The sequence below is a fragment of the Gopherus flavomarginatus genome, chromosome 12 (genome assembly GCF_025201925.1).
Source record: "Gopherus flavomarginatus isolate rGopFla2 chromosome 12, rGopFla2.mat.asm, whole genome shotgun sequence".
Lineage (NCBI taxonomy): Eukaryota > Metazoa > Chordata > Testudines > Testudinidae > Gopherus > Gopherus flavomarginatus.
In genome coordinates, this window is record NC_066628.1 from 1,747,821 (window position 1) to 1,762,382 (window position 14,562).

The following is a 14,562-nucleotide window of genomic DNA, read 5'->3' on the forward strand; positions in this document are numbered from 1 at the left end:
GACGGGCCTTTCCTGGCCGCCATGGCCCTCCCCTCATCCCATCCCCCAGCATCTGCATTTTGAGGTCTCTGTGTTTCTGTTTCCCAGCTGGAGCCGAAAGCCGGGGGATGCTGAACAGTCACGGCCCTGCAGGCCCATTAGTGTATCGAGTCCGACCTGCTGTACGGCCCAGGCCTGAGAGCGCCCCCCCTGCTGCCCTGCCCCACACAGACACACCGCCCCCAATACATCACCAGCTCCTTGGGCACAGGGCTGGCTGCGAGCAGGCACAGGGGATTTTGCAGCCAGGAACTCGCCAGGCAAACACGACTTAGAGCCATTTCTTCTCCTGAGACCACCCAAGGACTGGCCACTGCTGCCCCCTCCCCAACACTGGCGAAAGGCCCCTTTATCCTGGGACAAGGGCCGCACACTCGGGACTCTCCCAGGAGAGCAAAACCGGGAGGCCACGTGAGGCCAAGGCCAGCGTTTAACCATCGGACATAGTCCTTCACCTGCGAAGTGCCGCCCCGCATCCGGCCCATGGAGCCAGCATCCATCGCCCACCTGGGACCTCCTCAAAAACCAAGAGAACCCCAGAAAACCCACCGAGCTACCTCACAACCCTCCTGCTTTGCCATGGTGACCACAGGAGTCTCCTGCCAGTGCCCACCGCTGCCTTATGCCACCTGCCCACGATCGTCGAGCCAAGGAAGGTGCCCGGGTGTTCAGCGAGTGGCCAGTGGCCCAGCTCCAGGGGCACAGGATCAACCTAGACGTCCTGGGTTTCAGGCCCTCGAGGTGGCAGCTCTCACGATCCAGTGGAGAGGGGGGGACATGGGCATCGTGACCGAGCATTAGACTCGCACTGTAACAACTCAAGGAGGGCTGGCTCCCGGGACCCCCAGACTCAGCCACTGGCCAAGTCACTCCTCTGTGCCTCAGTTTCCCCACCTGGACACTGGGGAGAATGAGCCCCACCTGCGTTATAAGGTGCTCGGAGCTGTACGGACGAAGACCTGGCGCTTTACAAAGGAGGCCGACATTTTAATCCCAATTGCCCAGATGGGGAAACTGAGGCACAAGGCAGGGAAAGGGACTTGACCAAGGTCACCCAGCACGGCAGTGGCACAGCTGGGAATGGAACCCAGGAGTCCTGGCTCCCAGCCCCTCCCCCTGGCACTAACCCACCAGACCCCACTCCCCTCCCAGAGCCAGGAGAGAACCCAGGAGTCCTGACACACTGGCCATTCCACCCCCCCCCAAATTACACAGCACTAATTATGCCCCCCCCAGGCCGCATTACCTTTACTCCTCTTGCTGCCCCTGGTGTTTGTTGTCCCCTCCCTCGCCCACCTTGGCACCGGCTTCCTCTGCCCATTAATTAACTTTGTTTCCTTCGTTACCATTAATTCCCTCTCACCCGCCCCCCCGTGCAATAAAACTCCCACCCGTCAATTCTTTCATTCGCATTCACTAACCGGCAATAATTGCAGGCGGGGGCGCGGGCACCCCCCCTCCTGTCACTACCCGTCCACCTCTGCTAACGAACGGGCACCAATTATCCCCCAAACCCCCCGCAGCCTTTTAATTTTTTATTAATCCAATCCGGCATCGGCCTGTGCCTAACCCCCTCGCCCCCACTCCCGCCCGGCCACCCGCGTCCTGCCTCCCCCCTCCCCCTCCCAGTTCCTGTTGTTTTCCAGTTGTTCCGGATTCTGACCCTGTCCCAGCGGCATCCGGACCTCGGGGAGGGGTTCCGGGGGGGCAGCGCTGAGCGTCGGAATCAGTTGGGGGGGGGAGAACCGATCACCCCCACTACATACACAAGTGGTGCCAGCCGGACACAGACACACATGGACACACACACATGGTGCCAGCTGGGCACAGACACACACAGACACACACAAACACACACGGTGCCAGCCAGGTACACGTACACACACACACACACACACACACAGAGTGCCAGCCAGGTACACACACACACAGTGCCAGCCAGGTAGTGCCAGCCAGGTACACACACACACAGGGTGCCAGCCGGGAACACACACACACACACACACACGGTGCCAGCCAGGTGTACACACACACACATGCACACGGTGCCAGCCAGGTACACACAGACACGGTGCCAGCCGGGTACACACAGACACACACACACACACACACACTCAAGGGCCCAGCCAGGTACACACAGATAGGGTGCCAGCTGGGTACACACACACACAGACACGGTGCCAGCCAGGTACACACAGACACAGTGCCAGCCGGGTACACACAGACACACACACACACACGGTGCCAGCCAGGTACACACACACACACACACACACACACGGTGCCAGCCAGGTACACACACACACAGGGTGCCAGCCGGGTACACACACACACAGGGTGCCAGCTGGGTACACACACACACGGTGCCAGCCGGGTACACACACACACACACACACGGTGCCAGCCGGGTACACACAGACACACACACAGACACGGTGCCAGATGGGTACACACAGACACACACACACACACACAGAGTGCCAGCCATGCCCACCCCCAGGCAGCAGGTGCCCAGCCAAGCCAGGGGGCTCCCGGGGGTCCTCCCCCCCGTGCGTCCCCCCCGTACCTTGGGCCAATGGCGGCAGCAGGGGCAGCAGCGGCCCCATCGCTGAGCGCGGAGCCCCCCAGCCTCGAGCCCGCCCCCCCGCCCCCGGCCATTGTCCAGAGCTTCCTGAGCCCACAAGGCGGGGAGGGACCCGCGACCCACCCCCTTCCTGTCCCCCATCCTCCCGGGCCAACGCGCCCAGGAGCACTCTGCCCCCGCACGGACCCCGCGGCAGAGCGACCGGCAGGGCCAGAGGGGGGTGCGGGGGTCACCCTCCCCCACCTGCCCAGACTGGGGCCCCGCTGGGTTTGGGGGTCACCCCCCACAGGACAGGAGCCAGGCGGGTCACAGTCACCTCTCGCTTTTATTTATAGCTGTTAAAAAAGCCCCCGGGGCAGGATCTGGCAGGGGGGAGCCCTGTGGGAGGGAGGCGCTCCATAGGCAGGGAACCCCCCCAGTCCCTCATCATGGCCCCCCCAGTCTATAAATATCCACAGGGGAAGACAGTGCAGTACAGGGGTAGGGGGGCAGGATCACCCCCCCCAAGGGACTGGGGGCCAGGTACTAGCACGGGGGGGATCCCCCAGCCCGTCTAGGCTGGGGGCGGGTCTCCCTCAGGGGCGGGGCTAAGTGCTGCCTCATGTGGGAGGGGTGGTCACTAAGGGGGCAGGGCCAGCCCTCACCCGGGGGAAGGGGAAGGGGCAGTGCCTGAGGGGGCGGGGCTAGGCTCATAGGGAGGAGGAGTTCTCTGAAAAGGGGCGGGGTTAATGCTGCTCAGGTGGGAGGAGCTATCCACAAGGGCAGGATGAGCCTGAAAACAGGCGGGGCTGTTACCAATGGGGCGGGGCCAGCCACATGTAGGCGTGGCCAATGCCAAGATGGCATATCGGGGGCCAGGCGAGGCCCAGGTGGGCTTGGCTGTCACCAAGGGGCGTGACCAGCTGTGGGTGGGCGTGGCCCTCCCTGAGGGGCGTGGCTAGCCTGGGTGAGCATGGCTCACATGGAGGGGGCGTGGCTAGCCTGGGTGGGCGTGGTTCCCATGGAGGGGCGTGGCTAGCCCTCACCCTGCTCCCCGAGGTAGAAGGTGCGGGGGCGCCGGGCAGAGCGCAGGGGGCCCCGGCCTGGGCGGGGCGGAACCGAGGGCGCCTGGGTGCGGTTGTCGGGCGCTGGGGGGCGGCGCAGGGAGGGTGGCACCGTGGAGCTCTTGATGTGGATCACACGTGTGTCCATCACCTCACAGTCGATCTGCATCATCACCTCGAAGCCCCGCGACGCGTTGTACAGGCTCTCTGGGGAGAGACGGGGGTCAGCCCGGCGCCGGGATGTGGCTGGCTCTGGGGCAGGGCGGGTGATACAGGGACCCCTCTCCCAATGCCGGGACATGGCTGGCTCTGGGGTGAGGCACGTGATACAGGCACCCCTCTCCCAGTGCTGGGATGCGGCTGGCTCTGGGGTGGGGCTGGCTCTGGGGCAGGGCGGGTGATACAGGGACCCCTCTCCCAGTGCCGGGATGCGGCTGACTCTGGGGCAGGCCGGGTGATACAGGGACCCCTCTCCCAGTGCCGGGACATGGCTGACTCTGGGGCGGGGCGGGTGATACAGGGACCCCTCTCTCGGTGCTGGGATGCGGCTGACTCTGGGGCGAGGCGGGTGATACAGGGACCCCTCTCCCAGTGCTGGGATGCGGCTGGCTCTGGGGTGGGGCTGGCTCTGGGGCAGGGCGGGTGATACAGGGACCCCTCTCCCAGTGCCGGGACGCGGCTGACTCTGGGGCAGTGCGGGTGATACAGGGACCCCTCTCCCAGTGCTGGGATGCGGCTGGCTCTGGGGTGAGGCAGGTGATACAGGCACCCCTCTCCCAGTGCTGGGATGCGGCTGGCTCTGGGGTGGGGCTGGCTCTGGGGCAGGGCGGGTGATACAGGGACCCCTCTCCCAGTGCCGGGATGTGGCTGACTCTGGGGCAGGGCGGGTGATACAGGGACCCCTCTCCCAGTGCTGGGATGCGGCTGGCTCTGGGGCGAGGCGGGTGATACAGGCACCCCTCTCCCAGTGCTGGGATGCGGCTGGCTCCCGGGCAGGGCTGGCTCTGGGGCAGGGCGGGTGATACAGGGACCCGTCATCCGGTGCTGGGACGTGGCTGGCTCTGGGGCGGGGCTGGCGATACAGGGACCCCTCTCCCAGTGCCGGGACAGGGCTGACTCTGGGGCAGGGCAGGTGATACAGGGACCCGTCATCCAGTGCTGGGACGCGGCTGGCTCTGGGGCAGGGCTGGCTCTAGGGCAGGGCGGGTGATACAGGGACCCCTCTCCCAGTGCTGGGATGCAGCTGGCTCTGGGGCAGGGCGGGTGATACAGGGACCCCTCACCTGCTGCTGGGATGCGAGGGCCTCTGAGTTGGGGCCGGCTCTGGGGTGGGGCGGGTGACACGGGGACCCCTCGCCCGGCGCCGGGACGCGACTGGCTCTGGGGCGGGGCGGGGGGCCGGTTATCGCGGTTCCCAAGCACAGGGAGCCAGGGCCGTACCATTCAGCGCCATGGCCGGCATCACCAGCGACATCTTGGGCCGGGTGGTTTTGTTGTGGCTGATGGCCGGGAGCAGGAGGTGATCCTGGGGCCGGGAGCCAGACAGACCAGAATGAGAGACAGACAAACAGAGAGCGCCGCCTGCTGCCTGCCTGTTCCCTACTGCCCCCCACCCCGATCCCTTCTGCTCCCCTGCCCCGCCCGCTCCCTGCTGCTCCAGCCCCCTGCTGCCCGCCCGCTCCCTACTGCCCCCCACCCCGATCCCTGCTGCTCCCCTGCCCCGCCCCCTGCAGCACTGCCCCTAGTGCCCCCATGGGGCAATGGGGAGCCCTGACTGCCCGGGCAGAGCCCCCTGCTGCCCCCCCCCCGCAGCCCAGCCCCTAGTGCCACCCTGGGGCAATGGGGAGCCCTGACTGCCTGGGCAGAGCCCCCTGCTGCCCCCGCCCCCTGCAGCCCAGCCCCTAGCGCCGCCCTGGGGCAATAGGGAGCCCTGACTGCCAGGTGGGAGCCCCCTGCTGCCCCCCCCCCCCCCCCCGCAGCCCAGTCCCTAGCGCCGCTCTGGGGCAATGGGGAGCCCTGACTGCCCGGGCAGAGCCCCCTGCAGCCCAGTTCCTAGCGCCGCTCTGGGGCAATGGGGAGCCCTGACTGCCCGGGCAGAGCCCCCTGCTGCCCCCGCCCCCTGCAGCCCAGCCCCTAGCGCCTGACTGCCCGGGTCCAGGCCCCCGGCTCACCCTACGGAAGGACACCACGTAGAAGGTGTCCTCCCGCCGGTCGATGGCGTCCATGAAGTGGTGCTCCGTGCGGTCGGGGCGCTGGTAGACCTGCAGCTCGCTCAACGAGTCCCTGAAACCGGAGACGGGCATCAGGGAACAGGGCCTGTCCCTGCGGGGGGCACCGGCCCCGATCTGGGCACAGGGCGGGGCCTGGCTGGCTTTGGAGGTATCGGGGGGCCCCTTACCTCTCTGGGCGTTCGAAGGGGCTGGCTGGGACGTATCGCGACGGGCTGGGCGCCTCCCTCTGCGGCGACTCCTGTGACTGGGATCGGGAAGAAGGTCAGTGGGGGGCACCGGGGAACCCCCACAACAGCCCAGCAAAGGCTGCCACTTGGCACCCCCAGAGGATTGTGGGTAAAACCACCCAGGATTCTGGGTAACGCCCTGTGGCCCGGGCAGCTCCCAGCCCCCCCTCCATGCAGTCCAGACACAGACAGACTGGGCTCCTCCCCCAGTGGGTGGAGCCACCCTAGCTTGCTCCGCCCCTCCGGCCTCACCTGATTGGCCCGTGGCTTGCGGGCCTGCAGGGGCTTCCTGTGGTTGATCTGGTGCCGACGCACCCAGCCGCTGAGCTCGTCCGCCAGCCTGGGGGACAAAGCGGGAGGGAGAGGGTTAAAGTGGGACTCGGGGCGGTGCCCAGGGGACTGTGGGATAGGTTACTCCCAATGCCTCACAGCCAGGGCTCCATTCATGTGTGCACAGGACCAGGGGCGGCTCCAGGTCCCAGCGCGCCAAGATACGGGGGGCGCTCTGCCGGTTGCCGTGAGGGCGGCAGGCAGGTTGCCTTCGGCAGCATGCCTGTGGGAGGTCTGCCAAATCCGCAGGACCGGGGACCTCCCGCAGCAAGCCGCCGAAGGCAGCCTGCCTGCCATGCTGGGGTGGCAAAATATCTAGAGCTGCCCCTGCACAGGACTAAAGGGGGTACTCCCCAGAGGAACTAGGGGATCTGTTACCCATAATTCCTCACTGCAGCAGCTCTGCTACTGCCCATCCAAGGGCAGTTTGCAGAGGTTTCTGGAAGATGTTACCCACAATCCCTTACCCAGGGGGTCCCTGCTCATTGGCAGCCCCCAGGGGATTGTGGGATATGTTACGGACAGTCCCCGCCCAGGGCCCTTTCCCAGGGGCCAGGCCGGAGGGATGCAGGGAACCCACCGCAGCGACTCGGTGCGGTTGAAGTGGCGGCAGTCGGACGCCAGGAACAGCTTGTCCAGGTCCCGCAGCATCAGGTCCTTCATGCCGGAGAGGGCGGCTGTGAGGTTCCTGTGGGAGAAGAGAGCAGTGTCACCGGGGGCTTTGGGGGTCCACAGGGGTGGGGGAGCCCCTTGTGCTCTTACCTGAACCTGGTCTTGCTCACGCTGGCAGGGGCCAGCTCCTCCCTCAGCTCCCCTGGCTCCTCCTTCGGTGGCTGCTCCACCACACCCAGCAGGTGCCGACGGCTCTGCCCGGCCCCCGCCCCCTGGCTGGGCGGCACCGTCTCCACAGCCTTCTGCTCACTGATGCTGGGGGGGAAGAAGGGGTCAGACAGGCCAGGCTGCTCCCAGGGAAGAGTGGGATACATTACTCACAATCCCCTGTAGGCAGGAGTGTGATGGAGGGCTAAGAGGGCAGCTCCTTGAGGATGCTCGGACACATTACTCACAATCCCTTGCAGTCAGGAGTGTGATAGGGGGCTAAGAGGGCAGCTCCCGGAGGATGCTGGGACACGTTACCCACAATCCCATGCAGGCAGGAGTGTGATTCAGGGGCTAAGAGGACAGCTCCCGGGGGATGCTGGGACATTAACCACAATCCCCCAGGGCCTCACCTGACGGGCCCGAAGTTGAAGGCGATGAAGAGCAGCACGACCATGACGCAAACGACCTTCCGGTTCCCAGGGCTGAACTTCAGCTCCCTGCTCTGGAGATGAGGGGGGCAAGAGGGTGTCAGAATTGTGCAGCCTGAGCGAAACCACCCTCCCAACTAGGGCTGCCTCCCTCCCGCAATATCATAATGGTACATCCCAGCCAAAGGCAGAGCTCCCCTTCCAAACGAGGCAGCCATGATGGTGTGTCCCACCAACTTCCCCCCAATATCATAATGGCACATCCCAGCCAAAGCTTTCCCCCCTACAATGGTATGTCCCACTGACTCCCCTCTGCCTAAACTGCTATCATAAAGGAACATCCTATCAAAGATAGACACCCCCCCACACACACTATAATGGACCCTCGTAGCATGGAACACAATTTTCCTGCTCCCCGCACCGTTACTATCATAATGGAACACCCCTCCAAAAGTTTGGTGTCTCCCACCTTAGGGGTGCTAATGGAATGTCCCAAAGGGACGGCCTAAACTCCCCTTTTACAAGGAATATAATGGTACACCCCTAAAGGTTCTCAATATCCCTCCCCTCAGAGATCATAATGGAATCTCCCAGGACACCCCTCTAATGGACTTCTCCAGAAATTTCCCCCCTCACACAGTGGAGCTAATGGAACATCCCAGGAGAAGACTTCACAATCCCTTCCCCTCTCAGGGGCCATAGCGTCCTCCCCCGCCCCACAGATGACAATGGAATGTCCCACAAGGGGGTTGCTCCCTTCTCCCTCCACATGGGCCACAATGGAACATCCTAAAAACAGACAATATGAACAGCTCCCCCCCGCCCAAAGGGATCACAATGGGACATCCCAGCAGAAAGCATCTACCATTATCACCTCTGATGTAGGGGGGGAAGGGATTTAGAATGTACCATTATGAACTCTACAAGAGGAAGGAGGGAACAGCACCTTGCAGGGATGTACCACTATGGTCCTGTTCCGCCTGCTACTAGATATACCACCATGACCCCGGGGGGGAGGGTGTTATGGGATGTACCACTATGATCATTAAATGGGGGGAACACCTTACGTCTGAAATGTACCATTATGATGGGGAAAGGCAGATACTGTGGCTGCAAGAATGTACCATTATGACATGAGAAGCAGCTTCGTGTTGGAATGTACCATTATGATCCCTGCATGGGGGGAGAGAGAGAGCTGATTGCTGGGATATACCATTATGCTACCTATGGGGGTCAAATATTTACTGCCGAGATATACCATTATGTATCGCATATGGGGGGTATGTTTGGTGTTGGAATGTACCATTCTGATCTACCCTGCCCTGGCTCGCCCGCCGGGGGGCGCTCACCTCGCCCAGGACGCAGTCCAGCCGACGGCGCAGCAGGACGTTCTCCCGCCGCAGCCGCTCGTTCTCAGCCAGTGCCTCCCGCAGGCGGCACTCCAGCCCGTGCAGGTACTCCTTCTTCTTCCGGCGCGACTGGCAGGCCGACTCCCGGTTCTTGATCATCCGCTGCTGCCGCTTCAGCACCTTCACCTGGGGGCAGGGGCAGGCAGAAAGGGGGGGCTGTGGGTCAGGAGTGTGGAGCACGGAGGGGGGGCTGAGCTAGCAGGGGCTGCAGGTCGGGAGTGAGGGGCACCAGCAGAGATGGGGGGGGCAGGGCTGGGCTGGCAGGGGCTGCAGGTCAGGAGTGAAGGGCACTAGCAGAGCGACGGGGAGCGGGGGGGCAGGGCTGGGCTGGCAGGGGTTGCAGTTCGGGAGTGAGGGGCACCGGCAGGGCTGGGGGGGCAGGGCTGGGCTACCAGGGGGCTGCAGGTCAGGAGTGAGGGGCGCCAGCAGAACTGGGGGGGGGCAGGGCTGGGTTGGCAGGGGGCTGCGGGTCAGGAGTGAGGGGCATTGGCAGAGTTGGTGGGGGGGCAGGGCTGGGCTGGCAGGGGCTGCGGGTCAGGAGTGAGGGGCACCAGCAGAGCGGTGGGGAGCGAGGGGGCAGGGGAGCTGGGGGGGCAGGGCTGGGTTGGCAGGGGCTGCGGGTTGGCAGTGAGGGGTACCGACAGGGCTGGGGGGGGCAGGGGCGGCGGGTTGGGAGTGAGGGGCACCAGCAGAGCTGGAGGGGGCAGGGCTGGGTTGGCAGGGGCTGCGGCTCAGGAGTGAGGGGCATTGGCAGAGTTGGTGGGGGGCAGGGCTGGGCTGGCAGGGGCTGCGGGTTGGCAGTGAGGGGCACCGACAGGGCTGGGGGGGGCAGGGGCGGCGGGTTGGGAGTGAGGGGCACCGGCAGAGCTGGGGTGGGCAGGGCTGGGCTGGCAGGGGGCTGTGGGTCAGGAGTGAGGGGCATTGGCAGAGTTGGTGGGGGGCAGGGCTGGGCTGGCAGGGGCTGCGGGTTGGCAGTGAGGGGCACCGACAGGGCTGGGGGGGGCAGGGGCGGCGGGTTGGGAGTGAGGGGCACCGGCAGAGCTGGGGTGGGCAGGGCTGGGTTGGCAGGGGCTGCGGGTCAGGAGTGAGGGGCACCGACAGAGCTGGGGGGGCAGGGCTGGGCTGGCAGGGGGCTGCGGGTCGGGAGTGAGGGGCACCAGCCGCAGTCTGTTACTCACGTCAATCTCTGGGTTGCAGGGTCCGAGCTGGCTCGGGGCCGGGACGATGGTTTTGGCCTCGGGTTTGGGGGCGCTGGGGGGGAGCCTGGCCGGGGGGCCGTCCTTCCCCGGGGGCTGGACCTTGAGGAGCCCCGAGAGCGGGAGGTGCAGAAGGTCACTCTGGGAGATGACGACAGAGGGTGCTGGGACTGCAGGGAGGGACGTGGGTCAGTGTCTCCCACACGCACGAGCCCCATGTCCCATGTCCCCGCCCCGAGCCAGCCAATGCCTGCCCTGGGGCGCCCCCTAGAGGGGCCCAGCCCCTGGCCCAGTACCTGTGATGGCCGGCTTGAGGGGCTGGGCCTGGGCTCCCGGCACCGTCTGCAGTAGGATGGTGGGGCTGGGGGTGGCCGCAGGCTGCACCGGGACAGTGGCCACCACCACCGGCTTTGGCTGGATGGGCGGCTTCCGGCTCAGGATCGACTCAGCCTTGATGGGAGTCACCGGCTTCCCTGCAAGAAATGCAATGTACTTCCCCCAGCACCCCCACCCCGGCGAGCCCCATAGCCAACCCCTCACCCCACTCCCCCAGCACCCCATACCCTGCTCCCCCCCAACAGCCAGCTCTCACCCTGCTCCCCCAGCACCCCCGAACCCTGATCCCCCCCACAGCTAGCCCTCACCTTGCTCCCCCAGCACCCCTGAACCCTGAACTCCCCCCTCAGCCAGCCCCTCACCCCGCTTCCCCACCACCCCTCTACCCTGCCCCCCCCCACAGCCAGCCCTCACCCCTCTCCCCCAGCACCCCCGAACCCTGAACTCCCCCCTCAGCCAGCCCCTCACCCCACTTCCCCACCAACCCTCTACCCTGCTCCCCCCCACAGCCAGCCCTCACCCTGCTCCCCCAGCACCCCCGAACCCTGATCCCACCCACAGTCAGCCCTCACCCCGCTCCCCCAGCACCCCTGAACCCTGAACTCCCCCCCTCAGCCAGCCCCTCACCCCACTTCCCCACCACCCCTCTACCCTGCTCCCTCCCACAGCCAGCCCTCACCCCGCTCCCCCAGCACCCCCGAACCCTGATCCCCCCCCTCAGCCAGCCCCTCACCCTGCTTCCCCACCACCCCTCTACCCTGCTCCCCCCCACAGCCAGCCCTCACCCCGCTCCCCCAGCACCCCCGAACACTGATCCCTCCCCTCAGCCAGCCCTCACCCCGCTCCCTCAGCACCCCCGAACCCTGATCCCCCCCACAGCCAGCCCTCACCCTGCTCCCCCAGCACCCCTGAACCCTGAACTCCCCCCCTCAGCCAGCCTCTCACCCCGCTTCCCCACCACCCCTCTACCCTGCTCCCCCCCACAGCCAGCCCTCACCCCGCTCCCCCAGCACCCCCGAACCCTGACCCCCCCACAGCCAGCCCCTCACCCCGCTTCCCCATCACCCCTCTACCCTGCTCCCCCCCACAGCCAGCCCTCACCCCGCTCCCCCAGCACCCCCGAACCCCCATATCCTGATCCTCTCCACAGCCCGCCCTCACCCCGCTTCCCCAGCACCCCCTACCCCGCTCCCCCCCACAGCCAGCTCTCACTCCGCTCCCCCAGCACCCCCGAACCCTGATCCCCCCCACAGCCAGCCCCTCACCCCGCTTCCCCACCACCCCTCTACCCTTCTCCCCCCCACAGCCAGCCCCTCGCCTCGCTCCCCCCACAGCCAGCCCCTCACTCCACTCTCCAAGCACCCCCATACCCTGCTCCCTCCCACAGCCAGTCCCTCACCCCACTCCCCCAGCGCCCCCTACCCCGCTCCCCCCCACAGCCAGCCCCTCGCCCCGCTCCCCCAGCACTCCCATACCCTGCTCCCCCCCACAGCCAGCCCCTCGCCTCACTCCCCCCACAGCCAGCCCCTCACTCAGCACCCTCGTACCCTGCTCCCCCACCACAGCCAGCCCCTCACCCCCCTCAATGCCCCGCTCCCCTGCTCCCCCCCAGCCAGCCCCACAGCCAGCCCCTCGCCCCACTCCGCCAGTGCCCCCCACCCCGCTTCTCCTCACAGCTAGCCCCTCGCCCTGCTCCCCTCACTGCCCCCTGTTGGCCAGACCTAGAGTCACCACAGCCCCTCCCCCACAGCAGACCCTACCCTCCGGTGCTGGTTACCTGGCATGGTCTGTGTCTCTGGGGCTGGCAGAAGGCTGATCTGGACAGTGCCAACTGGGGGGGCCAAGACGTCCCCAAACATGCAGGGTGGGGTTGGAGGGTGCTCGGCTTTCACTCTCATCACGTCGTCCGGGCTTGCGGCCTGGGGGGAGCCACAGCTGAGTGTCGGGGCCGGGGAGGGGGGCACAGAGCTGAGTGTGGGGGCTGGGGATGTCTCCCAGGCAAAAGGGAGGCACGTACCGGTCTCGGGGGGTCGGGGGTCATGGAGAGGATGGAGGAGTCTGAGCTGTGGGAGGAAGCGGGGGACATGGGCTCGGACTTCACCTGGAGGTCTGTGCGGGGGGTGGAAAGGGGTTAGAAAATAGTCCTTCATCAATATTCCTCCACCCCCAACGTCCACCTGCCCCAGGGCAGCCCCACTGCACACAGATATCCCTCCGCCCCCTACATCCACCCACACGAGGGCAGCCCCACTGCATAGATATCTCTCCACCCCCAACGTCCACCTGCCCCAGGGCAGCCCCACTGCACACTGATATCCCTCCGCCCCCTACATCCACCCACACGAGGGCAGCCCCACTGCATAGATATCTCTCCACCCCCTATGTCCACCTGGCCAGGGAAGCCCCAATGCACAGAGATATCACTCCGCCCCCTACGTCCACCTGCCCCAGGGCAGCTCCACTGCACAAATATCCCTCCGCCACCTATGTCCACCTGCCCCAGGGCAGCCCCATTGCACAGATATTCCTCCACTCCACCTCACCATCTGTCCCAAATGCTGTGGGGAACCTGGACTCACCCGGGAAGAGGCTGGTTGGCATCTGGTCCCACAGCGGCTCTGGGGGGCTGGTGTCCATGCCCAGGTCAAAACCATCGTCAAACTGCAGGGAGAAGGGGGGAGATGAGGGGTGAAGTGGGGGGTCACCCGTGTATCTCTCCGGGGCCCAATCCGGCAGCCCCCAGGGTACAGAGGGCCCTGCTCTGAGGGAGAGCTGGGGCCCTTCTGCCAGGGGGATGGGTAGTGGGGGTGCTATGGAGCAGGTGGGTCACTGGGGGCACCCCCCAGGCAGGGTGGGGTGAGGGAAGGGCTCACCAATGCACTGGGCTCCAGGCAGGGGAAGAGGGCAGTGGGCTCCTCCCCATCGTCCAGGCAGCTGTAGAGAGCAGCATCTGGGGGCGGGAAGCAAGCAGGGCAGTCAGTCCCACTGCTCCAGTACCCAGCCCAGCCCACTCTTCCAGGCCCCTCCCCCTCTGGTACCCAGCCCCTCCTCCTCCTGCAGGCCCCTCCCTCTCCAGTACCAGCCCCGCCCACTCTTCCAGGACCCTCCCCCTCTGGTACCAGCCCCTCCTCCTCCTGCAGGCCCCTCCCTCTCCAGTACTAGCCCCGCCCACTCTTCCAGGCCCCTCCCCCTTCAGTACCCAGCCTCTCCAGTACTAGCCCCGCCCACTTCTACAGCCCCCTCCCCCTCCTGTGCCAGCCCCGCCCATTCTTCCAGGCCCCTCCCCCCAGTACCAGCCCCTCCCTCTCCTGCAGGCCCCTCCCCCTCCAGTACCAGCCCCTCCCCCTTCAGTACCCAGCCCCTCCAGTACTAGCCCCGCCCACTCCTGCAGGCCCCTCCCCCTCCCGTACCAGCCCCGCACCCAAAGCGCCTCCAGCCCCTCGCCCCACCGCGCTCCTGCCATTCAGACCCCTGGCCCCGCCCCCGGCCCCGCCCACCCCAGTCCTCGCTGCTCAGCAGGTTGTCGGCCAGGAACCGGCCCGAGTCGTGGAGCACCAGCAGCTCCGGGGCCACCGCCGCCATCTTCCCCCGGCCCCGCCCCCTCCGGCTGCCATGACAACCGCCCCACCCAATCGCAGCGCCGAATAGGCCCGCGCCAGCCAATCACAGCGCTCGGGAGGCGGGGCCGAGGCGAGATCAGCCAACGGGAAAGCGACTTCCGGTCCGGTCTTCCGGAATGGGCGTGGCCGCGGCAGCATGGCGAGAGCGGCGCACGCGCGGAACGGGGACACTGGGGCGGGGCGGAGCTCAGCACGGCGCATGCTCACAGAGCGGGAGCCCCTCACGGCGCCGGCCTGAGTTGGATGAGCCTGAGACACGTCTGGGTGAGTGTGGAGACAGCGACGCGCATGCGCGAA

General features: G+C 66.2%; 1 protein-coding gene and 1 long non-coding RNA gene across 7 annotated transcripts; one reads left to right on the top strand and one right to left on the bottom strand.

Annotated features, from left to right (window-relative positions):
* Positions 1 to 2,929: 2,929 nt before the first annotated feature.
* Positions 2,930 to 14,264, bottom strand: ATF6B (activating transcription factor 6 beta). 5 transcript variants are annotated; one of them, XM_050919613.1, is made up of 17 exons: positions 14,143 to 14,263; positions 13,519 to 13,595; positions 13,225 to 13,306; positions 12,663 to 12,754; positions 12,423 to 12,564; positions 10,606 to 10,782; positions 10,292 to 10,479; positions 9,054 to 9,239; positions 7,687 to 7,778; positions 7,217 to 7,381; positions 7,035 to 7,142; positions 6,377 to 6,464; positions 6,065 to 6,141; positions 5,838 to 5,949; positions 5,107 to 5,191; positions 3,605 to 3,873; positions 2,930 to 3,565 (listed from the first exon to the last, which is right to left on the bottom strand). In XM_050919613.1, exons 1-16 carry the CDS (start codon positions 14,225 to 14,227, stop codon positions 3,638 to 3,640), a joined length of 1,992 nt encoding a protein of 663 aa, XP_050775570.1. In that variant the 5' UTR covers positions 14,228 to 14,263; the 3' UTR covers positions 2,930 to 3,565; positions 3,605 to 3,637. The 5 variants fall into 5 exon arrangements, with proteins under 5 accessions (XP_050775570.1, XP_050775571.1, XP_050775569.1 ...); XM_050919614.1 differs by having other exon boundaries at positions 2,930 to 3,873; positions 6,065 to 6,135; positions 14,143 to 14,264; XM_050919612.1 differs by having other exon boundaries at positions 2,930 to 3,873.
* LOC127032428 (uncharacterized) lies at positions 4,187 to 5,100 on the top strand. 2 transcript variants are annotated; one of them, XR_007768811.1, is made up of 3 exons: positions 4,187 to 4,365; positions 4,423 to 4,553; positions 4,799 to 5,100. It is a non-coding gene; the product is annotated as an uncharacterized LOC127032428 (long non-coding RNA). The 2 variants fall into 2 exon arrangements; XR_007768812.1 differs by having other exon boundaries at positions 4,423 to 4,496.
* Positions 14,265 to 14,562: the final 298 nt, after the last annotated feature.

Coding starts and splice junctions, on each gene's coding strand:
- ATF6B (XM_050919613.1), bottom strand. CDS start 14,227: ATGGCGGCGGTGGCCCCGGAGCTGCTGGTGCTCCACGACTCGGGCCGG. Junction 13,307..13,518: donor GCCTGGAGCCCAGTGCATTG/GTGAGCCCTTCC, acceptor TTCTCCCTGCAG/TTTGACGATGGTTTTGACCT. Junction 6,142..6,376: donor GCAAGCCACGGGCCAATCAG/GTGAGGCCGGAG, acceptor TCCCGATCCCAG/TCACAGGAGTCGCCGCAGAG.